This window comes from Pithys albifrons, chromosome 13, assembly GCF_047495875.1.
Source record: "Pithys albifrons albifrons isolate INPA30051 chromosome 13, PitAlb_v1, whole genome shotgun sequence".
NCBI lineage: Eukaryota > Metazoa > Chordata > Aves > Passeriformes > Thamnophilidae > Pithys > Pithys albifrons.
In genome coordinates, this window is record NC_092470.1 from 9,316,861 (window position 1) to 9,342,594 (window position 25,734).

General features: G+C 49.2%; 1 protein-coding gene across 1 annotated transcript; it reads left to right on the forward strand.

Moving 5' to 3' along the window:
• Positions 1 to 351: 351 nt before the first annotated feature.
• On the forward strand, positions 352 to 22,014 carry ONECUT1 (one cut homeobox 1). Its single transcript, XM_071568643.1, has 2 exons — positions 352 to 1,842; positions 16,513 to 22,014. The coding sequence occupies exons 1-2, from the start codon at positions 762 to 764 to the stop codon at positions 16,803 to 16,805; spliced, it is 1,374 nt and encodes a 457-aa protein (XP_071424744.1). The 5' UTR covers positions 352 to 761; the 3' UTR covers positions 16,806 to 22,014.
• The last annotated feature ends 3,720 nt before the right edge of the window (positions 22,015 to 25,734 follow it).

A 25,734-nucleotide genomic window follows, 5' to 3' on the forward strand; every position in this document is an offset into this window, starting at 1 on the left:
GCGCCACGGGACAGGGCGGCCGGGTCTCACCCCCGGAAGCTCACGGGGGAGGTGAGGACGCTCCGCGCTCACGGAAAAAACGCGGAGTCACCGAAGGGGCGGGGCGGGTGTCCCTGATCCCCTGGAGCCGGGGAGGCGGGGCGGCTCTTTGTGCGCGGCGCGGTGGGCGCGGGGGCCGCGGGGTCCGGCCTGGCCGTGCTGGGCAGCGGCACAGCCGCCTCTGGGCGCCGCCGCGCGGGGCCCGCCCGCTTAAGAGAGGCGGTGACGTCACGGAGGCGGGGCGGCGGGCGGGGGGCGCCGCGCGCAGGCGCGGTGCGGGCGGCGGCGGCGCTGCAGCACGGAGCGGAGCCGGAGCGCGGGGCGCAGAGACAGAGACAGAGCCATGGCTGGGGATGGCGAGGGACGCGGCCACACACCCGCCGCGGCCGCGGCTGCGGGGCCCGGCCTGAGGGAGCGGCGGCCCTAGGACCGGCCCGGCGGCGCCAGCCAGCAGCGCAGAGAAAGAAAAAAAAACCCAAACCAAACCAACAGAAAACAAATAAATACATTGCCACAAAATAAAAAAAAATTTAAAAAAGAAAGAATAAAGGGTAAGCCAGCCAGCGCGGCAACAGCAGCAACAGCAGCACGGCCACCAGCCCGCAGCGCCCGCCTGCCCTCCCGCCGCCGGCCCGCGGGAGCCACCGGCCGCCGCCAAGAGCTCCGGGACGCCCCGCCGCCCACCAGATAGATGTGCGGTCCCGCCGCCCGCACGGCCGACGATGAACGCGCAGCTGGCGATGGAGAACATCGGAGATCTGCACGGGGTGAGCCATGAGCCGGTGCCCGCCGCCGCCGACCTGATGAGCGGCAGCCCCCACCACCGGAGCGCGGTGGCCCACCGCGGCAGCCACCTGCCGGCCCACCCGCGCTCCATGGGCATGGCGTCCATCCTCGACGGCGGCGACTACCACCACCACCACCGGCCGCCCGAGCACGCGCTGACGGGCCCCCTGCACCCCACCATGACCATGGCCTGCGAGACACCCCCCGGCATGAGCATGAGCAGCACCTACACCACGTTAACCCCTCTGCAGCCTCTACCTCCCATCTCAACGGTCTCGGACAAGTTCCCTCATCACCACCACCACCATCACCACCACCATCATCCCCACCAGCGGATACCGGGCAACGTGAGCGGCAGCTTCACGCTCATGCGGGACGAGAGGGGTCTGGCATCTATGAACAATCTCTACACCCCCTACCACAAGGATGTTACCGGCATGGGGCAGAGCCTCTCTCCGTTGTCTGGATCGGGCCTGGGGAGCATCCACAACTCCCAGCAAGGGCTGCCCCACTACGCTCACCCCAGTGCCACCATGCCCGCCGAGAAAATGCTCACCCCAAATGGATTTGAAGCCCACCACCCTGCCATGTTAGCCAGGCATGGCGACCAACACCTCACCCCCACCTCCGCTGGCATGGTGCCTATCAACGGGATCCCACACCATCCCCATGCCCACTTGAATGCCCAGAGCCACGGGCAGATCCTGGGCTCTGCCAGGGAGCAAAACCCTTCTGTAACTGGTTCGCAGGTCAACAGTGGAAGTAATTCAGGGCAAATGGAAGAAATCAATACCAAAGAAGTAGCTCAGAGGATCACCACCGAGCTCAAACGGTACAGCATCCCCCAGGCTATCTTCGCCCAGAGGGTGCTGTGCCGCTCTCAAGGGACGCTCTCAGACCTGCTGAGGAACCCCAAGCCCTGGAGCAAGCTCAAATCCGGCCGGGAGACCTTCCGCAGGATGTGGAAGTGGCTCCAGGAGCCGGAGTTTCAGCGGATGTCTGCTCTGCGGCTTGCAGGTGAGCCCACTGCGGGGTTGTCGGGGCACGGCGGCAGCGGAGCCGGGGCCCCGGGCCTGGGTAGGCCGCCCCAGTCCCTGCTTGTCCCTGAAGAGCAGCCCCGACCCCGCCTTCCGCCACTCCGGTTCTCTCCTCTCCCTGCTCCCTCTCCTGGCTCCGTGCACCGGCACTGTCCTGTTCCTCCACGCCGCGCTCCCGCCTGCCAGACAAAGCCGAGCTGGGACTCGGGCTGCGCACTGCGGCGCCCCGGCTCTCCCCGTTCCCCGGCGGGGCACACCCGCCAAGCTCGCCTGCCACCGGCAGAACGACCAGTGCACCCGGTAAACGGGGCGCCGCCGAAAGCCGCATCGGCGGGAGCGCTGCCCGGAACGCGGAGGGCGAGGCGGAAATGCTTGAATTGGCGGCTAAACCGGGCCGATACCGGGCCCACGGACGGGGTGCGGGGAAGACCCAGTAATGTCCCATCAAGAGGGGTCGGTGCGTCTGCTTTGTGTCGGGGGCGGAGAGCTCTGGTCGCAGCGGCTGGCGGGGCTCGGGGCCAGCGTCCCGCTCGGGTTGGGTGAGCTGGGACAGGGGTTTCGCACGAATGAGCCGAGCCCGGAGGGTGAGTGGTGGCTGAGAAGCGCTGTTGCTGAAATAGTTAGATTTTTAAAATTTTTTTAATTGGTTGTAATTATCGTTAGGCCGGGGAGTTTGAGTTTCTCATGGATGTCTCTGCGTGAGGCAAGCCATCCGTGTCGCGGCTTTGCTGCTCCAGGGCCTCACCGCGCCCTCGGCGCTTGCCGCCCGGTGTACTCCCAAGCGGGTCCCGTATTGTCTGGTCGGAAACGGGCGTCCCGGTCCGTACCTGGGCTTCGCCGCTCCGAACCCGCCCGTCTGCGCTGCCGGTGCAGAGGCCGGGTTTAATATACCATGAGCGAGGGTTTGTTAATTAAGTGATAGGTCTCCATTAATTTGTCCCTGGAGAACGCGAGACAGTCAATCCGAGTTGGAGCCAGGGTCACTGATCCGTTTCACACACAAAAATAAAGGAAGGGCCAAATCTTTCTCCTCTCAAAAGCACAACTGGTCTTGTGCTTTCGACTACCACGACGGTGGGAATTTGGAACCGTTTCCCAAGTGTACGAGGACGCGGCTGGGCCACCAGCATGATCCGTGCCTACTTTTAGCCAACCTCCTCATTGCTGAAACCTAAAGCAGACCTGAAAAGGGCCCGGGGCAAGGCCTCCCTCACCGCTGTAGATGGACCTGCGGTGCCCGTTTGTGGGAGGACGTTGCTCTCTTTGGCTTCCAGTCCTGCGAAGGCAGTTTCAAAGGTCTGAGCTCTCAGAAAATGCCCTTTCCGCCTTGCCTTCCTCAGCAACCACCCCACCAGGAGAAACCTCTCGTCTTGCTGGTGCTACCCAGGAGAGGCGGACGGACTTTGTGTTTCCAGTATCCCCTTAATGATTGCTAAGGCGAACTTTCTTCGATTTGGAGCGTATTTTTACGACAATTCGGTCGACCTGAATCTCATTTGCATAGATCGATACTGGAAACAACCCCTCGCTTCGGAGCCTGCTGGCATCTCTTCCCTGGCGCTGCCGGCCGGGAAGCATTGCCAGCCCTAGCTGCTGCAAGGCCAGGCAGAAGGGAGGTGGCCATGCTCTGCCCAGCTGCCGGGTCCGGAGGGTCCCATTGTTCACTTCTGCCCCCAAACCGCCCCTTCCTCCAGCCACCTTAGTGCTGCTTTCGTATAAACGGATCCCCGTAATCCCGTTAGAGAGACAAAGCCTCATTATTCCGCCTTCCCTTTCCGATGAAACCCGAAAGCTGGCACCTTTCAGAAACGGCTTCCCCGGGGCGAAACAGGGCTCGCAGCCCGCAGGGGGGCCGCTCGCAACCGGGTGCCCTCGCGCATTTCGCACCGGGGCCGGGCGGATCCCGCAGGGCTCTCCCCGCGTACCGGGGGCTCCACTGCCTCGCCCGGTGCTGCCCACCTGGGCCTCGGCAGCACGTGGGCATTTGCATAGCGCTGCGTCCCAGCCAATGGAGGCGGCCTTGGAGCCCCCCGCCCCGCCTCACGCAGGCTGCGCGCCCCTGCGCGCCCGCGCAGCCGGCGATCCGCCGTGAATGCGTAAAGTATCGATTTTGGTTTTGTGCCGGTTTTAAATGTGTGATGATCTTACTAAGTGGTAAAAAAAATCTGCCCCGATTGATATTGATGTATGAACATCAATTCAAAATAACATAAATTACTGCAGCCGACACAAATTAAATTTCGCGTCCATATTATAACTCACTCCCGGGCATTTAGAGAATTATCAGATAGATAAATACACAGAGCTGCCTTCATTTCTTCCCTTTCTGATTTCCTGCAGACAACAACCGGGAGGCAGTGAGGGGGATGGAGCCTGCTTATTTTAGGCCTCACGGTCTTGCCTAGCACTTTATCTTGAGTATTTGCCCCTTCCAGCCATCCCTGGGGAATTCCTACCTCCCAGATTACAGAAGCTCGGACAAATAGAGGAAAAATTGGTAGTTACACGGAAGCAGGATTGAGGTCTTGACACTTCCTGGGCTGTCTCTTGAAATGTAAGCAGAACTGCTAATTGCAAAGCTGACCTCTTCCAGCCTCCATCTTATTCATCCCATCTCCCTTCTCCTCTCTGTTCTCTTTTCCTTTGTCTGTCCCACTCTCTCTCCTCTCTATCACTGAATATTTATCTATTTGACCGTTTCTCTGTTAGTCCTCCCTCCCCTCGCCTTCACTGACATTCGGAAGGGATGTGAAGAAAAAATTAAAGACAATTAAAAGAAAAAGTACATCACTTTCTGCAACCTGCTGGGATTTAACGGTGAATTTATTTCAGGTTATTTTCGTGTGTGTGTCTGAGAGAGAAGAAACAGGAGGGGATAAAGAAGGAAAAATCCCACTCGTCTTGTTCAGGAAAAAATAATCTGCTTCGAGCAGTTTATTGTTAGAACCACGTTTGCCCGCCGGCTCCGCACGGGCTGCCCGCAGGTCGGGAAAGAGGGCAGAGATCAGAGAGAAACGCGGCAAAGACACGTTTCGGGATCCCAAGGCTCCTTAGGATCTACTGCAGGGGGAAGGCCTCTTTGCTGAGATGAACCCTCAGAGCGAGCTCGTCCCGGGCCCCTCCGTGGCGGGTTCCCGAGTGGGTGTGAGAGTGGAAGGGGCCGTGAGGGACCCGAGCTCAGGCGGGGGCTGGCCCGTCCCTCCAAAGCTGATCTTTTGCTTGCGACTTGACTGACATTTTTCATAGCTGCACCTACTTTTCTCCCCTTCTCTTATCCTGTCTCCCTCCCGATGTGAATCCCAGTTAAGTTGAAGCCTTAGGAAGCCGGCGAGAAATTCTCGCCAAATTAACTGTAAAGAAATCGATGGAATAATCAGAGCGTTTTCCACATTAAATATGAAATCTTATGACGCCGTTTGCACCTCTCGCCCGCCGCCGCCGCCCCCGCGCTCTCTGGGAAGGTCGGGGCCGCCCCTGCCTCTGTGGCGTCATTAGGGGCTGTTTAATATTTACCCGGCGGGGACTTCGCATAAACGCATTTGCATCAGGGAGGCGGAGGGCATCGACCGGGGCCTTCACCGACGACACCCCGAGCGCGGCACGGGCCCGGGGCAGAGACCCTACCCCTCTCAGCCCTGCGGACTGCTCGGACGCCGCGGGTACGGCCGGGATCTGGCCCCATGCACCGTGGGCGGTGACAGCGGCCTCTCCGCCGCTGCCGATGCTGTGCTTGGGTCGAGGCAAGGTGCCCTGTCCCGGTGGGATCGGAGGGCGAGAGAGCAGCCCCCAAGCCGCCCCCCGCGCGGTCGTGTCCGCCGCAGCAGCGCCCGGTGCGCAGCCGAGGGATCGCTGGGAGGCACTTGTTTGCGGGCCATGTCCTTCGACGGGATTGATTTACAGCCGCGTTTGCCCTTCGTTAATGTTTGCCCAGCGGGAGGAGGAGGAGGAGTAGGGCCGGGCGAGCCGCGTTCCTCCGCACCGGGCCGGGCCCGCCCCGCGCCAGTCCCTGCACAGCCCCAGCCCACGCAGCGCAGTTCGGCCCCGGCTTGTTTGTTTTAATTACCCGCCGCGTGGTGGGGCGGCACCGGGGGGTCGTGTCCCGCTCCCACCCTCGCTGCCGTTTGAATGAAGCAGCCTCAAGACAGGGCCGCTCTCGCCCGTGGGCATCGCCGGGGCCGCTCCGGGGGTCACACAGGAGGGCTGGGGGCACGATGCCTGCCCCTACTGACCGGGGGCACCTCGTTGCCGGCAGCCCTCGCTCGTCGTCCTTCGGTTCCCGGGGGTCCTGCGCCATCTACTGACGGCCGGCGGGCGGGAGAGGACCCGCCGGACCGAGCACCCCGTCTGCCCCGGGCGGCAGCTCCCCCCGGGCCGGGAGGCGGCGGCTCCGGGGAGCTCTGCTGGCAGGGAGCACCGCGTTACCTCCCGCGCTGGCTCCGTCCGCTGCTTCCTCGTGAGCGCGGGGCGAGCGCGGCCCGGCTCGATTTCAGCACCGCGGACAGAGACCGCCTGCTCAGCACAGCCTCGCTCCCGGCCCGGCTCCGCCTCCGCCCCGACGGAGCCTCGGGGCGAGCCGCGGCCAGGCCAGCCCCCGTCCGATTCATGGACGGGGCCGCCCGCGGCCCGGGCGCAGGTGCTTGGTGAGCCCCCCCACCGCTGCCGGCCCCGGTGGGGAGCAGTATCGCATCGATTATACACAGCGGCAGCCGGCAATTAGTGCCGCGGGGCTGCGGGGCACGCCGGGATGAGCGTTCGGGTTGTCAGCGGGGGCGACCGTGGTGCGACGGCGGGGGCGGCTCGGCTCCTGGACAGGCAGCGCCCCGAGGGGACCTGTTTGGGGATGGGTGCCTTCGAACGGGTGCGTAGCCAGAGGAAAAGCGAGCTCCCCCCAGCGCGGTAACTGTGCAAGACAGAGGGGTCGGGATGCCCCGGGAGGATAGGAGAGGTGCGTGGCGCCAGCACTGTGCCCACCGCAGTTGCCGCCGGTGGTGAGCCTGGGCACTATCGGTGCTGCAAGTGGGTACTGTCATGTGCGGTCTGCCTTTTGCATAGTCGGAAAGGAACGCGATGGTCAGATTGAGACAAAATAATCTGGAAATGCACAGGCCAGGTGTGCGTCGGTGCCTGGGTTTGCCTGTACCGGCACTAAACCTCAGGTCCAGCTTTGCCTCAGGGAGTCTTCAGAGCTGAAGGGTCCGCATAAGCTCCACACAAGGGACAAGTTAGTTTCGAGCGAGTCCTAAGCGGCGGAAGCGCAGGAGCTGTTGCTGAATTGCTGGTAATTTTCACCTAAAGACTACAGGTATCGAGGGGAGTTTTTCCTGAGGACTGAGTGGAACTCAGCATGGCAGTGTGTCGGGTGTTTCCATGATCAAATCGATAAATGTTGATTCACGTTTCAAACATAAATCTATCCGGATTGACCGTACACAGACAGAGAAGTGACCGATGCTTACAGACTCTTTCTGGAAACCCAGATGACTTGAGTCGTTTTGCTTAAAAAGAAGTCAGTTTTATGATGCCAAAAGATTAAATTATAGGAACAATTTATTAGCTCAACAGTAGTTTTCAATTTTCCGCATTTTAGGGTGATAGGAAGTCTCAGTGGTGACATTTTCTATACAGCCTAAACGGCAATTAAAGTGCGATGGATGGATGATGTTCCACAGGCGTTCGCGAGCAGCAGTGCGGGCTGCTGCAGGATGAGGAGCGCGGCGATGGCTGGTGGAGCTAAAAATGCTGCTGCTTCATATAACGGAAACTATTAAATCGGATGGTACGGGAGCTCTTCCTTAGTGCTTGTATGCAGAAGCCACTGAAGTGAGCGCGGGCAGATTTTGGATATTTTTAGGATACGGAAGAGTGCACACGTTGTCACATGCATTACAAAACCGTCCGTAAGAACTGACCCGCAGGCTTTGAAGTTAACGCGGGAGGGTTTTCCCGCAGCACCCTTTCCCTCCCCGCCCTCCTTCACAGGCAGGCTGCCATACGGCTGCCCTAACGTCCCCCAAAACGGAAGAACTCCTTTATATCATCACTGACACATTTATCCTTCATTTGAGATATATTTCGTTGTTTTGAATATTTGGGAATTGACCGAGAACTTAAAAATTTGAGCCCGGGAAGTGGGAGCCGGCAGGCAGGTCCTTTGGAACGGAACCAGAGAACCTGCCCAGGTTTTTCAGTAAGTCTGACGACCTTCAGTATTCCAATGAAGGTTTTGCAACGGATTGCGTCGCTTTGACCTCTCAGAAACTCCATTTTCGGCGGCTGCAGCAAAGCCCTGGGCTGGGACTACGGGAAGGGACGGAATAACCCGGCCTGACTCAGAGCCGCACCCGGGCGACTCGGGGGCCCAAGGGCGAAATCACTCCCACGGCTCGGAGCCGCCGTCAGCCGATCGGTGGCCCCAGTGTGACTCCGCACCCGGATCTGTCCAGCGGCCTCGCGCGGGCGGGAGATGGGCGGGGCGGGGCTGCCGGGTCCCCCGAGGGCGGGACAGCCCCTCCCTGACGGCGCAGGGCGGTGTGAAGCGGCACGGAGCAGGCTGAGGAGAGGAGAGGAGCGGAGCAGAGCAGTCAGGTGTGGAGCGGGGGGGGGCGGGGCGGGACACGGCACGGCACGGCAGGGCAGGGAGTAGGCAGCCTCTCTCAGCTTGGGCTGTGCGGAGCGGAGTGGTACGGAGCGGCTGGCGTTCCCCGGCGTGGCGGCGTAGAGTGGTGCGATACAGAGCGGCAGCGGCGGTGCGGAGCGCATGGTGCGGTGCGATGCGGAGTGTTGCGGTGCGCAGCCCAAGGCGCGGTGCAGCGTGGTGCCGAGCTCATGGAGTGTTGCGGAGCGCACGGAGCGCTGTGGTGCTGTGCCGAGCGGTGCGGTTCGTTGCGGGCAGAGCGGTGCGGTTCGTTGCGGCAGAGCGGTGCGGGTCGATGCGGGCAGCGGCGGCGGCGGCGGCGGGGAGCGCGCGCCACCCAGCGACCGGGGGCTGCCTGTGCCGCTGCGGCGCTGGCGGGGGGCGGACACGGCTGGCGCGATTAAAATATTGATGTAGTCGCAAAAATCGTTCATTAAGGCAATTTAATCTTTGCTATTAAATGTCCTTTCAATTCATTTGGGGTAATTAAGATGCAGTATAAGTGATTAAATTCTAATTACTTATGCTAGACAAAGAAATATTTGTCACAGTAATATGGTTAACTAAAGACCCAGCTAAAGAAATTTAACATTTTACTTCAAATGATACCTCAGGAAAATCGGGTGCTTTCCAGTGATTGATCCACTTAGCAGCATATTCTATAACGGTGATGTCAGCTTGCTGAAGTGGTTACAGATCCATCAACACTCAGTTTGTGTAAACTCCCCAATCCCAAAGTGCTGAGTCAGTACTCCTCAGTCAGATTCACTTCATTATTTCAGGGGCAGCAAATTAAGGTCACTCATTATAATACAGTGCACAGGAGTGAGATGTTTACTGTTCTGGCTCAGCTGGGATCTGTGTTTTGGCAGGCTGATGTCATTCTGTGAGCTTCCCATATAGCAACATATGTTCACCTTTTTTCTTGTTATGAAACAACAAAAGAGCTTGATGGCAGAGTGTCTAGGGTTGAGCTGGCAAAACACCAAGTGTTCAAGACAGAGAAAAGGTGTTCCTCCTCCCCCCAACCAGCTAAGGGAAAAAAAGAAGAGGGAGAGAGGGGAAAAAAACTTCTAAAGCAGGTTTATGCTGAAACTAACTACATGTATTTATACAGAAAAGAGAGAATTAAGAGGACACTACAATATAACACACACTTACACAAGTTACATATATATAACAAGGAATAACTTCCCACTCCCCATTTAATACAAAGAAAGTCTATTACACTAGATCTGTAAGTACTCTAAGACACACATAGCAAGAAACAGAAAGAGTAACAACAAAAATGTTTCTACTTCCCTGAATGCAAACTAAATGCAAGCAGAGGCAGCAGGGACAGAAGCAAGGCCTGCTCCAAGACAAAAGCTGGATCACATCTGGCTTGTACCTCAGCCATAGCAGAACTGACCAAGCCACTCCCACACTGGATTTTACACCCTTTGAGATGATGTAGTATGGTATGGAATACAATATTATTGGCTAGAAGAAGTCAGCTGACAATTTCAGGCCTGGTTTGAACTTTAAAGCCTAACTTCTTGGCCTACTTGGTTAAACCCATAACACAGAGAAAGACCAAAAGATCTCTGAGTGTGTGAAACACCTGCACTCTGAGTAAGCATAAATACAAATCACTAGAGAAACAAGTGCAAAATGCTGAATGAGGCCAGGAGTAAAAAGAAATAATTTAATGTGGGCTCAGACATTTCAGAATGTCTTGAGTTGAAAGGGGAAAACAATCAGTTGGGGAGCAATCAATGACCTGTGTCATCCATGCAGCCTCTCATCACCAAAAAAGGTGTGAAAGGCCTTATCCCATGGTGGGCTGAAGCTCTTGGGAATGCACCTTGAATCAGCAAAACTCTCTGTTACCTGCTACAGTGGGAGCACATGGCCACGAGTTGCCCCCATGTGCGGAGATTGTCTCACATAGCACATTTCCAGAGGCATTCCATTTCCCAGGCCCCTTTCAAGGCAGAGCAGTGACAAGAATGATGGGGCAGTGCAAGGGACCACCAAACGGTGATGTATCAGAGTGAATGTCACCTAGCAGCTCTGGTTAGTCATTCAGGTCAAACAGATTTGCTTTGGTTTAATTCATGTGGTGATATCTACCCACAGGTAGCATGCGTCTTGTATGCCTCTTTTCTTGTTTTCATATTCCCCCAAATATGAAGTCTTTTACAATTGGGAAAGATCTGTCATTCATGTGTGTCTCTGCACACAGAGGTGTTATTCACATGATAAGGATGGAACTTATCACACTTTATTAAATATTATTGCTATCATGAATTTACCATAAACTCTTGGCTACTTGTTTCCACTGTGCTGTTGTAGCCAGTGTGATTAGGACTATCCTTGATGGCCAAAGTCCTTAAGCAGTTTTCAGCCTCTTATGAAAATACTGCTGCCTTTTTCACCTGAAGGTAGAACCTTCTTCAGAAGAATATCCTCCATGATACTCTCTAGTTTGTACCAGTGAAGAATTTGCACTCTCTAAAAATGATATTGAATATTGTGTGATGTTTCAAAACTGGAAACAGGTGATTTAGAAAGAGATTCCTGGTGGACAGAGTTCTGACTGTAGCTGAGTCAACTCTCAGCCTTTATAGACCTGACACAACTGAGATTAGAAAATACACATAAGGAGAAACTTCTAAAAGGCCTTTTTATGTCTTTAAGTCCTGTACACATGAGGATGGTATAACTAAAAATCTAAATTTTGCAAGAGGAGGTGGAAAAGATGATCATCACAAAACTTCTGAGAACTCTCTCAAGTCAGTCCAAAATATGTCTCCTTGTGTTTCCTATTGCACATGCAGAAACGTAGGGGTTTTGTTGGCAATTCTTTGAGCTGGATTTGGGGTTTTCCCACTCATGGGAAGGCTGATTGCTCTGAACCTACAGCAACAAAGCTGTTGGCTTGTAAGCTCCCCATTGCTTTTGGGAACTTTGTACTGGTGTCTTTGAGAGAAGAATAAATCAGCTTGTTTTTTTATTCCTACCTACCTGGAGTAAATACAGTGCTCATAAAGGGTGAGACAGTCCTCAAAGCTAAACCAGTGAAGTGAGGGTGGTAGTGAAGATCCCAGAGCTCATTGTTGAGTTTACCTTCTGATGTGAAGCAACCAGAAAGTGCATCCTCAGGCAAGACAGAGCTGAGACTACAGTCATCAGAGATCCTCAATTCTCTTTGTTCCCCAAAATGAACATTTCAGCTACAAAATGGGTTCCTACAAACTCCTGCCCATAGTGTCCAGCTCAACATTACAGCCACAGCACTAACTGGTGTCAAACACTGTGATGGAAATTAGCATGGTGTGCACCTGCTCACAGGGAGCTGAACCAAGACCACTGCATTATCTCATACAAGACACTCAATGGCCATAAAGTAATAATGGCTTGTGGTCAGCAGTGACCCAGGCCAGAGCTGGAAATGTGACCCATCATCTCAGGGTGAAAGGTCCTGTATCCCATCTTTGGTGGCCAGTACACAGTCTCCTCTCTGTGTCAACAGATTCTGAATTCAGCATGGCTGAAGACAGTATCGTGCATGTGTCTGTCCTTGCTGGTGATACTTTATTATGTGCCCAGACCAAACCAGCAGAAATCAGGCTTATTGAGAATATTTTTAGTTTCATTCTTTGCTTCTGGTTTTCAGAAAGGAAAATTTCTCTTTGCCAGAAACCACCAGGCACATGTGTACACACCAAGTGCTCCTGAAAATTGATTTATGGTAATCAGGGGTTTTGCCTCAGATTTTAAAAAGAAATCCACCCTCTAGGGATGAAACACTAGATCAAGCATCAGGGTTAACATTTGAGCTTACTGTAATCTTGACTTTTAGGCTGACTGAACAGTGGGGTTCACATCACAGGTGGGCAAAATATCCTCTTCGCTGTCTCGACCTAAAGATGCAATTAGTGCATTTTCATAGGAGACACAATCTCGCTCACACCTCCAGCAGAGCAGGGCTGATCCCAGTGTGCTGCACACAATCAGGTGCCACAGAACAGGTGAGACCACAGATCTGTGCCATGCACAGACAGCTGGGCCTCAATGAGATGTACAGACCTTACGAGGTTTGGCAAGTTTACTTGACCAAATCCTGTGGGTGACTTAGAAGGAACAAAGGGAGACAAAAATAGATTGATGGACTGTGTCAGGAGAATTGCAAGTGTCAAAAATATCTGTTGCTCAGGGCAGAGGAAGATGGAAGTGACTGGAAGAGGCCAGAGTTCAGAAGTGGATTTATAAGACTCCTTCTGACACTGATAATATTACATTGTCATATCTGGACGTGTTTTGCTAGAGTCAGGGTGACTCTTTATCCTCGGCTTTGCTTTTTTCTTAACGAGATTTTCTTAAAGGCTTTTTCAAAAGGCATCACATGGAGCATTGCTCAGCCAGGGCAGCCCAGAGACAAAGCAGGGCAGTCTGCAGCATGGAGCAAGGGCAGTGTGTGAGCAGGTGTGCCATGGGAGAGGTGCAAGCCTCTGAGGAGCACAGCACCCCACAGAGCAACCAAATTCAGTGTCTGTGCTGTGGGAGAGGGTCTATTCACAGTGCTCAAGGGCAGAGGCACAAGAAGGACATCAGTGCAAATAACCATTACTATCTTCTGCTAAGCAAAGTAAAACTGAGATGAAGTGTGTGATAAACTGTTGTGAGGACAGGCTCTGGTGTTTTTCAAAAGAAAGCGGTTTATTTGATGTCTCTGGAGAGTGGTCTCAGCAGGCACCATTGCTGGCATTAGGGGAGGACCTGGACAGAGCACACATAGCTGCTGTGCCTGCACGTGACCTGGCTTGGGCTGCTGTCATCAGGCTGAACGGCCCCAATTTGTCAGCCCTTGCAGTGTGAGCTGGCCAGTCTCTATGCCTGCTCTGGATATGCTCTCACATTGGAGTAGATTTTATTCCATGGTGTACATTTGTTCTCTGGCAAGCTGGAAGCTGCAATTTATTATTAAAATTGATTGGCTCCAGTGCAGGGAAAACGATCGCAAGGAAACCCTATTACGGTTTTTCATTATCACCATTATTTATTTTTAAGTGCTATTAATATTCCTGAGTCTGGACAAGGCAGAAGATGAGAGGTGGTATCCACCCCTGCTGCTCCCAGCCCAAGGCCTGGCAGTGCTGTCTGCAAGGACTCTTGGAACTATTGAGTATATTGGAAAGTTCTTGCCCTCAATCTGCCTCTGGCAAATGCTAATGGGAGTAGAGCTGAAAAGGAAACAACTTTTGCATTGCCTGAAAATGATCCAGATTTCAAAGATGTTCCCAGTCACCCCAAGGTGGAAGAGGGCTCTGCAAGCAGTGCTGGGCAGGGACAAGTCCAGTATGTGGCTCAATAGGCACCAAGGAGACAGGAGGATCAAGGCTAAGCTGGGCTCAGCTGGGGAGTTCTGCTTGGCAGACCCAACTCCACCCACTGGGGCTGCACCGTGTCCAGCGAGGACTGAACCCATTGCATGTGGGTCTTTGTGTCTCAGACAGTCAATGTTGTAACTGAGCCAGTCTCTATCTCTCTGAACCAAGGTATCATTAGTCCTGAATCCAAAGCAGAATTTCTCCAACTTGGATGTGAGGACAAGAATTGGCTTATTTCATAGGCTAGGCCAGAGTGTTTCTTCAGCTGCTCACACCAGGTGTGAACCAGGCCTGAGGAAACCAACATGATCATTTGTTAAAAAAATAAAGCTCACTCCGGTCTGCAGGAGGAAGTTGTAGCTCCCAGCTTTCCTGGGAAGCACCACAGCAACCTCAATGTTTGCTTTCTGATGGGCTTGAGAAAAATGGAATTTTATTCACAAAATACTAAAATGGGCTTATTTGTATCATAGACTGGATAGGTTGGGTTTTTTTTTCTCCTCAGCAATAAGCATTTTTTTCTTACTTCTGCCACTAGCAGTAATGATGCGGTCTATGAAACAACTGAAATTGAGGAACGAAGTATGTTGTAACTCTTGGGATATTTTCTAACAAAATAATTATTCAGAAATGATACATTTCAGGAAATGAGCACAAGTCCAGGAAAACAATGTGTTATGCAAGCCAGTTTCACAATAGATGGTTGGGGGTTTTGTTACTCTCTATTATTTCAGAGAACTCATGTACTAGTTTGTGACTGAAGCCCCAGAGGCTCACATGGCTAATTGAGCCAGCTTTGTACCTACTGCTGTGACTGTCATTTGGGATGTGATGATTCAGTCTGAAGGTTTGCACAGCACTGACTTGGATCACGCTATTTGTGCCGTTCAGATTTTGTGACAAATTATGATCTGTACAGAGTACCTAAGTGGAAGATGGAATTTGTGTGGTCTTTAAAAAAGGAAGGTGTAAACCAGAAATGAAGCACTGAGCCTGTTAGAAAGGGCAGTCCAAGCTGGAGGTGTTACAGAGCCAAGCTCGTGTGGCTGCTTTCCTGGGAATTTCTGATTGTGAAATGTTTAGATGTATGTAAAAGACTGAGATGCTGTTGGTATCTTCATTGCTCCTCATTCTTAATATTTGTCAGTAACTAACAGATGATTCTTGTGAGAGTGTTTTTAACCCTTGATTTGCCAATGTTAACTTCCAGTGGGGATGCAGATTATTTCAGCAGGGACCAATCCCCACAGTGACTTCAGCAGTTTTATTTCAGCAGGGGCTTGCGTGCATAAGGAAACCTGTTTTTCAGCTCAGAAGCTTCACAGTGTTTTAGAGCTCAAGATGTAGCTTCAAAGCATTCTTCAAAGGCTTTCAGATAAAAATAACTCTTCAAGATACAAACTTGGCATCCCAGTCTATTTGATTGATGTGTCATGGCTTATGAAAGAATGTGTATCTGTAATACATATTGTTAGGGAGCTCTTCAAAAGCTTCTCCTCAGATGGGGCAGAGCCACCATGGTCTTGGTCCCTTGGACAGCAGAAGGTGCTTTTGCAGCTCCTGGGTCCCGATCTGTACAGTTCCTATTTCTCAAGTGCAAAAGGTGGATGACTATTTTAACCCTTGAGCAATTAAACCCTCATGCCAGGGTTGGCTCTTGGTAACAACAGGATTTATAGGAAGAACCTTTGTAAAGTAATTTGCTGTTTTCATTCCAATAACCATGGAATAGGTGAAGATACTGCACAAAATTCTTCATATAATCAGCACCGGTCTCCACAGAAACCAGGGCTAGACAGGCACAGAGACAGAACATTCATATTACCTCAGGAATACATCTCTCAATCATTATTAAAGGACATCGTTGGAGAAAAAAGGGGAAACAGGCAAATTCAGACACTTCTGAAAGTGAGACAGAGGTGTCTGTCCTCCAAAGGAAGCCTTTATCTAGCAAGATGCTAACAAGATGAACTAGCAGACAGTCAAAGGTTGACAAGGGGATCTGGGAGTCTTCCTCACATGCTGTCCGATCCTGCTTGGCAGGTGATCTGTGAGGCAGATTTCAAATTGCAAGCAGCTTTTAATAATGCAGAGCAAAATAACATTCTGAAAGGGAAAGGAAGGATGATAAATGAAATTAGGTGCAATTCTATAAAGAGAATTTACCATACCATTGTTTTTCATGTCAAAACATGTTTATTTTGTTCAGAATACATCTGGCCTGTAAGACTGTAGAAGCACCCTGGTTTCTCACAGTTCCTTATTTCTTAGTCAACAAAAAGCTACAGTAGTGGATTGAAAGCAACTAATGAAGGTAAAAAAATGGGAGCAAGGTTGACTTTAGAGTTCACTGAATTTCCACTCTACCTCATAGGGATATTAAATAGTTAAATTCCCAGCACTAATGAGTGTTATCAAAATGTAAGCTCTCACTAACAGAATTTGCTGATTTTTAACAGGCAACAACAAAGCTATTTTCTGACTTCTATTCCTTATTTTTTATACAGTTTATAATGAGTCAGAAAATTAAGCATCACACATCCTTTCCAAATTTGGAAGCTGACATGGATGGTCCTTTTTCCCCAGTTTCCCTATACTGTGTGCCCATGTACTTCTCTAACTGTCCTCCCCTTTCTTGCAGCATGCAAGAGGAAAGAACAAGAGCATGGGAAGGATAGAGGGAATACACCCAAAAAGCCTCGGTTGGTCTTCACTGATGTCCAGCGTCGAACTCTACATGCAATATTCAAGGAAAATAAGCGTCCATCCAAAGAATTACAAATCACCATTTCCCAGCAGCTCGGGTTGGAGCTGAGCACCGTCAGCAACTTTTTCATGAATGCACGGAGGAGGAGTCTGGATAAGTGGCAAGACGAGGGCAGCTCCAATTCAGGCAACTCATCTTCTTCATCAAGCACTTGTACCAAAGCATGAAGGAATAACCACGAACTAAACCTCGGTGGAAAAGCTTTAAAAATAAATAAATAAATAAATAAATAAAGACAGACCAGGACCTCAAAATAGCAGGTTTATACTTAGAACTATTTGAAAAAAAATATTTATAAGTCCAAAGAAACCAAAGACTTATTTCACCTGCATTATGACTTTGTTCTAAGACACACACTTTAGTAGGATGACGACTTGCAAAAAACAGAGAGGAAGAAGAAAGTGAAATAGAGGGAATGAAATGGAATGCAAATAGAAGAGAAATGGACCACTGGTCTTACACCTTTGCCCGTTATCATCCTCACCGTACTTGGCTGTTTAGTGGTTTGGAGCATAGTGATTTCCTGTCATTGAACAACATCTCTTTGGATACAGCTCTACATTTCCACAGCAATTGCCATGAAGGTGTATAATGTATCTGTACTGCACACATGCCAGTGGTTAGGGACTTAGTCAGGGCAGGTCTTCAGAAAGGGCTGTGCCATGGCACAGCTGACAGAGTGTGGAGTCGTCTGAATTCCTTTGAACGGTAGTGTGATTTTTGCTGTTTCGCAGTTTGAACTTAACTGGTGCAATGCCCGGGAACAAGTTCAAACTAGGAAAAGAAATTTTGAATGGTACCTAAACCAGTGCATTCTCTTTGTTTGTTAAGGAATGTTCAGATTTAAAAAAGGAAAACTATTCCATCCATAAAAAAAAAAAATCGACTAGCTACCAAAGAACACATTTAATAATTATATTGCAGGTATTTTATTGCAATGATTTTAATATTCCAAAGCTATTTTTACACAAAATACTATGTAGAGTTATAGGTATAAACTAATCTAACTGTATAACACATAAAACTTGTAATCAAGACTGTTATTTGCAATTAGTAAAACCACATTATCATTTCTTTCCGTGATTGGCAAGAAAGAATGTCACTCGAGGAGATCGCAGCCCCTGGCAGAGCGCAGGTACTGAGAATGGGATGCTGCTTCCATTGAATTCAGTGAGCCCTTTTGTCACTGACTTCAACGGGAGCAAAAAAAAGGGAGCCACGTGTTCCAGCCGTGTGTGAGGCTGTGGGAGCCGCCGCGCTGCATCCCCAGGCACTCTCCCAGGCTGGCAGTGCTGGAGAACGCGCCTGTATTTCAATGTGGCTCAGTTCTGCCATCTAGCCTGCGAACAGGAGACCTGAGGCACTCAGTATGCAAAAATGAAACGAATTGAGAGATGCAAAACCACAGGGCTCAGTGTCTGATCAATACTCATTGACATTAGTGAGCTTTTTTTTACCTATTGACTTTACCAGGCAAAGGAATAGTAACAGCTTCGAAGGCTTGTGGTCTTTTCCTATTGAAAACAGTGGTACAACATCAATTAATGTTGGTGGAAAGAGCTCCAAGAGAAGCTCCAGTAGTGCTTTTGGAAGGAGGAATTTTGATCCCTCTGAAGTCGAGAGCAAAATTCCCATGACACGGAGGTACAGCCTGATGTTTTGTGGCTTCGTATCTGTGTGTAGCAGGCTGAGCTTTTGTCCCATGCATTCTTTCTTGCTCATCTATTAGTCAGGATAATGCATGAAATAAATGTTGTAGCTGTAAAGCTTTAAAAGCTCTGTTGCTAACAGATCCATAGGAGAAAAATCATCCCATTCCTAATCAGATAAAATTAAAAAGAAAAGCGTGCAACATCTGCATATTAAATTTTAGTGTAAGGGGAAAATAGACTTTAAAAAACATACATGTGCCTGTTAGATTTCTAACTGGTGTTTCGAATTACTGGAGTAATTATGCTAGTATATTAAATTCCAAAGTAACCTAATATGAAGGTATAGGCCTAATGCAAGGACTAGAAATAGCTAATCTTACTTAAAACCTTTTTTTTTTTTTTAAGAAAACTGAAAGGAAAATTCAAGGTAAACTAGAATCCAAACACTATCAACAGTAGCAGATGCTGGTTTTGGGGAACGAAGCCCAGTCAAAATACCAGTGACACCAAAGTTGAGCAACTTTGTAGCACCAGTTATTTCCCAGGAGGGCATGGCCTAGTCAAGGTTCAGAGTATACAGGTAATTTCCACCAAGTGTTTAGAATACAATTGAAATAGCTCTTTATTAAAATAAAGTGAAATAAACCCAAAAGTTTTGGCACTGAATTTCACCATATTTCAGGATGTTAAAGCCACTTTAAGACTGACAAAGCAATGGTCTAGGAAAACGGAATCTAATCTGGGAGTATTTTGAGTCTCTAGCTTACCTTAAATTTTAGCAAGCTTTCTTTTGAAGTGTTCCATCCCCACAAAGACATAATTGACATGGAAACATTAGTAAGCTCACATATAAAGAACTTTCAGAATGCAGTCTCGTTAGTATAAGGTTGATACAGGACAGTGATAACTAATGGTTTAGTTTATTTCAGCAAATGCCGCTCTTTAATGTACCTATAGTTTAGAAGAGAAAGCCTTATTTATTTAAAACTTGAGAATTTAAAAATGCAGGGAAATTCAAAGTACATTGCCGCAATTTTTAGTATTTTCATTGTATTGTCTTTATAGACTACTTGCTGAAACCAAAGAAAACTTTCATACCAGCATTAAATTTGCACCCAATATGCAATTTCAGGATCTCTGATACACACACATGCAAGCCCCTAAACAGGACCGTGTATATGTACATGCACACACATTTTTGTGGCGTGTATATATGTATACATGTGCACACACATGTTCACACACACTAAAACTGATGCACAAGTGATAGACTTTAAGTGTTTTGGGTTTTTTACATGTTTAAGTATATATAAACCTTTTGGTTTTCTATAAGCCATTAGGAACAAACCACTCTTCCCATAAGCAATATGCGCCTCATACTCTGAATAGACAAAGAACACACTTTAATTCCTTTCAAAGCATGAAGCAAATAACTATGGAACTGCTCATTCTACCTGTAAAGCTGTGTTACCTCTGAGCAAACTGCCCAGCTGCACCGACTGAAGCATGGACAGGTTCCCTGGTGCTCCCTGGCTCTGACTGGTGTCAATACTCACCAGGGCACCCTAGAAGAGGAGCTTCTTCTAATGCTGCATTTAAGATCACAAAGAAAACCTGTCTCTATCCTATTAGTGTTAGCCTTTCGGTTAATTTCATTCTTGGCTAAACAGAAATTAGTTTCAAATGCAGCAGAAACATCTAAAACTCTGCCAGGAAGGGTTAGGAGGGGGAGCAGAACCTGAAACAGTTTGGGAGCATCAGGAGCTGGGGCTTCAGTCAAAGGTGACTCCACGGGCAAGAGGGCATTAGGAACATGCATTCAGCTCATAGGCTGCATCCAGACCTGACCACAGTGACACACAAGGGGAGGCTGGCCAAGAGGTGAACTGTCCATATCCATCCCCATTGTAAATGGCATTATTAGATTTCCAGGAAAAAAAAAAAGGAAAAAAAAACCAAACAAAACCAATCCCCATTCAGACTGACCCATACTGCTCTGTTAGCCCTGCATGGCTTTCCAGGGCCTCAGCCTCCTCTCCTTACTCAGGTAAAGCAAACCCAACCAGAGCGAGCCAGCCAACAACAGGGCTTTCGCTTGAGAAGTTGCTCCTGCACAACCAATGCCAGGAGCAAATTCCCAAGCAGCCGAATGGCATGGGGTGCCCTGGCATGAGACTATCCCCAGGGCTGCCCATGAGCCCTGCTCTTCTCCTGAGATTTCAGGATAAGGACATGGCGGTGGTGGGCATTGCCCCAGGGGCTGCTGCTGCCCAGAGGGCTCGGAAATACTGCTGAGCTTATACCAAAGAGTCTTAGGACACCTCTCCTCACCTGAGTTGTAAACAAGACATTTTTATCCCAAAAACCAATCCTTCTTTCTACTACTCTTCCTCCTATCCTTCTCTTCTTCTTCCTCCTTTGTACATAGGGATGAAAACTATGCATTTAGCAAACAAAGAGAAAGCACTTACCCTTTTCTATCTCACTGCGTTTGGGTGCATTCAAAGGCCCAGGGGCTAATTTTGAGACTTGGCTTAGCCTCCTGGTTTATTATTGTGGTGTGGTTAGCTTTACAATACATTTGGTAACTATTTGCTAAAGACAAAGAAGCAAAAGGTAAGGAATAGCTACTTCCACGTGTTAAAAAAAAAAGAAAAAAAAAGAAAAAAAAGTGTGTAAAGATCTACTATTTATAGTGTGAACCAAAGACGCTACCTCACTCGATTTCCATTGGTGATTTTAATCACATTGATGATACCAAAGAATACCAAAGATTTTTCATGCACGGCCTTGGTCTGGAAAGGGAACTCATCCTCCTTCTTACCCCCATGCCCTGGATCCCCCTTCCTCACCTTCACTCAGTGTGTAACCTTGTCTTCATTCTTAGTGGTAATGCTAATAACCTTACGAATACTTCTCTTGCTACAACTGCTACTACTGACGATGATAAGGATAATAATAATAATAATAAAGCTCTAGGCAAACATGTTGCAAACTTTGTAAACTCATAGGACGAGTGCCTTGCTTGAACCAAAGTGTTAAACCGCTGTTGACCTCTTTATCTCTCACCTTATACTCTTTGAATACCTCAGCCTGTTAGAAAGGCCACTAATGAAAAAAAGGAATAATTCTTCACCGTGGTGCTTTTTGCCGTGCAACCATGCAATGAAACTTTCTTTGATACCAAAGGAAAATGTCTTTTCCACTTTCTTGCTGACAAACCAAAGGTTCCCTCTTCTTTCCCTCAAAGCAGCTTGAGTCCCTCAACCCAGACAGGCCGTGCATCATTTTACCAATTCCTCCAAATACCTCATAGTAATAAATCTTTAGGGTTATGTTGTATAGAGAGTCTATGTGATAAGGCAGAACTTACTAGTTTGATAATTGTTAAGGTTACTTAAAAAAAGCTTTATAATTCTTATTTATTTTGTAGGGGTTGTTTTGTTTGTATATTCCTTTTATATTGTTTGGTTTGGGTTTGGGTTTCTTCTTTTTTCCTTTTTTTTGGCAGAACTTCTCTGTTATATTCAAGGAAGATCTTATTCCTGGGAATGTTTCAAAGTGGGTAAAGATCGCTGTTTGCAATGAATGCAAGAAAGGGAAACATGGTTTTGATTACTTTTGTTTCAAGTAGGATGCTTTGTGTTTGCTAGTCAATGTTCTTTTCACAGGGTAAAAAAAAATATTCTCTGCTGTGATAAATGGTTCCTATTTTTTCTCTATATTGTGCTGTGACTTTTAATTTAATTACATTTTGTATACGCTTATTTAATCACTGCTTTAATTTATGACTATGTAGTTTAAAAAAAATTGTATATAGTAGATTCAAAAATGGCCAAAGCTTTATGTTACAATCTTTTCATTCTTGATGCCGAGATGAACTGAAGGAGAGTGCTTCTCTTGACTGCAGGGTGTATCTTCAGCCTTGTCTTGGCATGCACTTCCACCTGTGTTACAAACACTGCCAGGTTACCCCCTCCAGGCCTCCCTTCCCCCCAACTTGTACATGCCAAAATGAGTGTTTCAAGATAGTACTTTTGTCACTTAGAAAGCAGAAAGGCATTATTAGTGTGTTTTTCCTTTAATTTATTTGTCTTTTTTCTAGAAAAGTTGCTTTGCGGGTGAGACCCGCACATCCAAAGAATTTAAAAGTCATTTAATGTTTAAAAGCACTGGCATTTGTGAGAGATTTTGCTGAGTTTTTATTTTCCTTCGCCATTCACACGGGTAGCGCAAGCAAGCAGCAGGCGCAGGCCTTGGGAGAAAACTGACTTGAATCTGGAAACCTTGCTCATGGGAAGGCCTTTGCGGCGGGCCATGGGACGGCACGGGTTGGAGAGCGTTCCAGGGCTGGGGCCACCCGTGGGCCACCTCTGGGCCAACTGCTCTCCATCCAGGGTCCGCAGGGTACAGGACAGGGTGCACGGGGCGCAGCTGAGTCCCCCAGGAAGCTGCAGCAGCACCGCGGTGCCCTGGGGGCTGGTGGGCATGGGGCGACCTGTGCCGTGTCCCTCCGAGGGGCCCAGGCACAGCCCCTGCCCCGGCACCCCCGCAGCTGGAGGGAGGACAAGGTGGTTTTGAGTTGAAAAGTAAAAAGAAAAAAATAATGACAATGATAATTCTGCAAAGCTGATGATGGCATCATGGCACAGAGAATAGGGTGCCACTCACCTGTATTTTATCTTGCATAAAGAATAGGTTCTGGTTCAGCTAAGTGTTGTGTACTGACACAGTTTGTGATGGCTGTAAATATTTCCTTTCCCGTGCAGTAGGTGAGCCCCAGGTGTACCTCGTTTTCCTTTGAGGGGATAGTGAAGGGGTTGAGGGAGGGAAGGACAAGGGCAGGGTCTGAGCTTTTGGTCAGAAGTTACACTTTCTAGTACATTTTTTTATAATTCAAATATTGAAATGGGGCAATAAAGATAATCTGAAATGCAGGATCATTAAATGGTCTGTTCTTGTGCATTGGCTCAGTATCTGTGTCTAATACAGGAGCTAATGCTGTGCAATGAGTTATGCTTCATGTAGAGGGGGAGACAAAGTATTAGTCTGTGAATTCAGCATGAGCCATCGAGCACTGGACAAACTGCTTAGGGAGTCGCGGTTTCCTGTCCTGTTCCGGTAGTTCGGTATTTCACGAAGTGTTCTGCATTTACTGCACTTACTGCATCCTCACTGTGGGGCCCCGTTAGTTTTGCAGCCTGAACTGAACAACAGGGAGTGTTCGGTACAGCCTTGTCTTTGACTCGCTCGGGTAGCTGTTTGTGTACCCCGCCCGCAGCCCGGGACCCTCCGGGATCCCCCGGCCCCCGCCGGCCCTTCCCCGGCTCCCGCCGCAGAGGGGGCGACAGAGACAATCACAGGTCCCAGCTCCGTAGGGGTAGGAAATCTTCCCAGAGCAAGCGTGAGTTCTTCCAGAGCAACGGAACAAAACAAAACAAACAAACAAACAAACAAACAAAAACAAAAAAAAAAAAGAGGGGGGGAAAAAAGAGGACAAAAACCCCACAACGAAAACAAAGCGAAGATTTTGCTAAAGCCCTTTGCTGCCATCTTTAGTTCGCCCATTAGGAAGCAGCAGTAGTTTATGCGTTGCATCTGCATTTCAGACTAAGTGATTATTGTACCTAATTACGGTTGATTGCTGATATTTCCTCACTCTCTCTCTTAGTCAAGCGCTTCTTCTGTATTTTTGTGTGTAGCGATGACAAGTGCAGTGCGCTAGGCATTGCCCTGGGTTGGGTATGAGTATCTCCTGTACTGCGTTAAGATTTCCTTAAGTTACTTTTTTTAAGCTTTGCTACTGTTCTCACTTTATGCCGTGCAATATCATCTGCTGTGTTTGCTAAGCAAAAAGGAAAAAAAAAAAAGAAAAAGAAAAAAAAAAGAAAAAAGCAAGTGATGATGTCATCATGCTTTTCAGTGTTACAATGTTTCAGCGTTACAATGTTTCAGCGTTTATGTAGTCACAAAATGTAGTAAATAAAAGGTTGGATTTTCCAGCACTTTAAATTTAGACATTTCTTGCCTTTTGTTTCTCTGTGTGCAGCCACAAGGCCTTGGGCTGAGCTGAGGGCAGCCCCAGCTCTCTCATGGGATGGGCTGTGTTAGGTGAAGTCATGGGAAGGACATCCATGGGGAAAATGAAAAGGCTCCTCAGGCTTCACAGCACTGTGTCTTCTTCCCTCCATCCATGCTGAGGTCTGCAGCCACCTGCACTAAGCAAGCACACCCCAATCCACCTGTGGTCCCCCATCCTGTTCCATCCCATCCCAGCATGCTGAACACAGGGAGACAAGCACCAAGTGTCTAAGGGGTGACTACGGTCCATACCAGATGCATTTCTCTAATTGAGGGGAAAAACATTAAGAAAATAGGTGAGGCAAATAATCTTGGTTTCCTTTATATCATCTAAGGGTATGGATGTCACCAAACTAATTCATAGAGGTGTTTCCTTCTGTGTGATGGAGTCCACCTCAGGCCCACAGGATCAATATTTAATTGTTTAAAGGGATATTGTATTCCTTTCCTGTCACTGTTGTTAATGCCTCTGCGCTCTGTAATCCCACCGGGTCTTTTCCTGGGGATCTGATCAGAGAGATTACCTATCACTCAGGAGTGGTGGGAGGAGAGTCCCAGCCATAAAAGATTCAGCAATGCATTGAACCGTTTTCTCTCTATCTCCTAATGAAGTGATGAAGCGTGTGCCACAGAATTTAACAGGGTTTTGTGGCAAATCAGGTTGCACTGCTGAGAGGAGGATTAAACCTTCATCTTTGTCCCATAGATCATGGCATCAGCTACATTTATTCTGATGGATGATCTGGACTCTGCTGACAATATTTTATCTCTGGAAGTGCCTGCAGCCTGTGCCCTGATGTGCAATTTCTTTTTACTGCTAAGCTTAGAAAGGCAGTGAGCACATCCCTTTGGAGGGCTCCCCTCAGGCTTGGTATCCCAAGACAATGCCAGAAGCCAAAGCATCACCATGAACACATGTCCAGGGGAAGCACAAAGGCAAAGAGAGATGGGAAGCCAGAAATGTCCTCCATCTCCAGGAGTGCCTCTGGGATTTGCTCATCTGCAGCATTGTACCAGCCAGGCCTGGGATAACTTGGCATGGACTCAGGTCAATATTTCTAAGGGATGATGCTGAGCAGGATCACGGTGCAGTGAGGGCTCCAGCAAACCCTGCTGTGTTCACCCTCACCTGGCAGACAAAGAAACACAGCAAAATGCTTTTTCTGAAAAAATATTCTGGAGATGCTACAGAGGTTAAAGCACACCAGGCAGCTGCTGTTTCCCAGGTTCTCATCCCACAGGCCAGCGGAGGACAAAGGGCAACATGTGGGCAAAGCCTGGTGCAACTGCAGCAGGTCCCCTTGCTGTGACCTGTCTCTAAACCTCCAGTCCCTTTTCTCCTTCTCACATGAGTCATTTTGGT

Coding starts and splice junctions, on each gene's coding strand:
- ONECUT1 (XM_071568643.1), top strand. CDS start 762: ATGAACGCGCAGCTGGCGATGGAGAACATCGGAGATCTGCACGGGGTG. Junction 1,843..16,512: donor GTCTGCTCTGCGGCTTGCAG/GTGAGCCCACTG, acceptor CCTTTCTTGCAG/CATGCAAGAGGAAAGAACAA.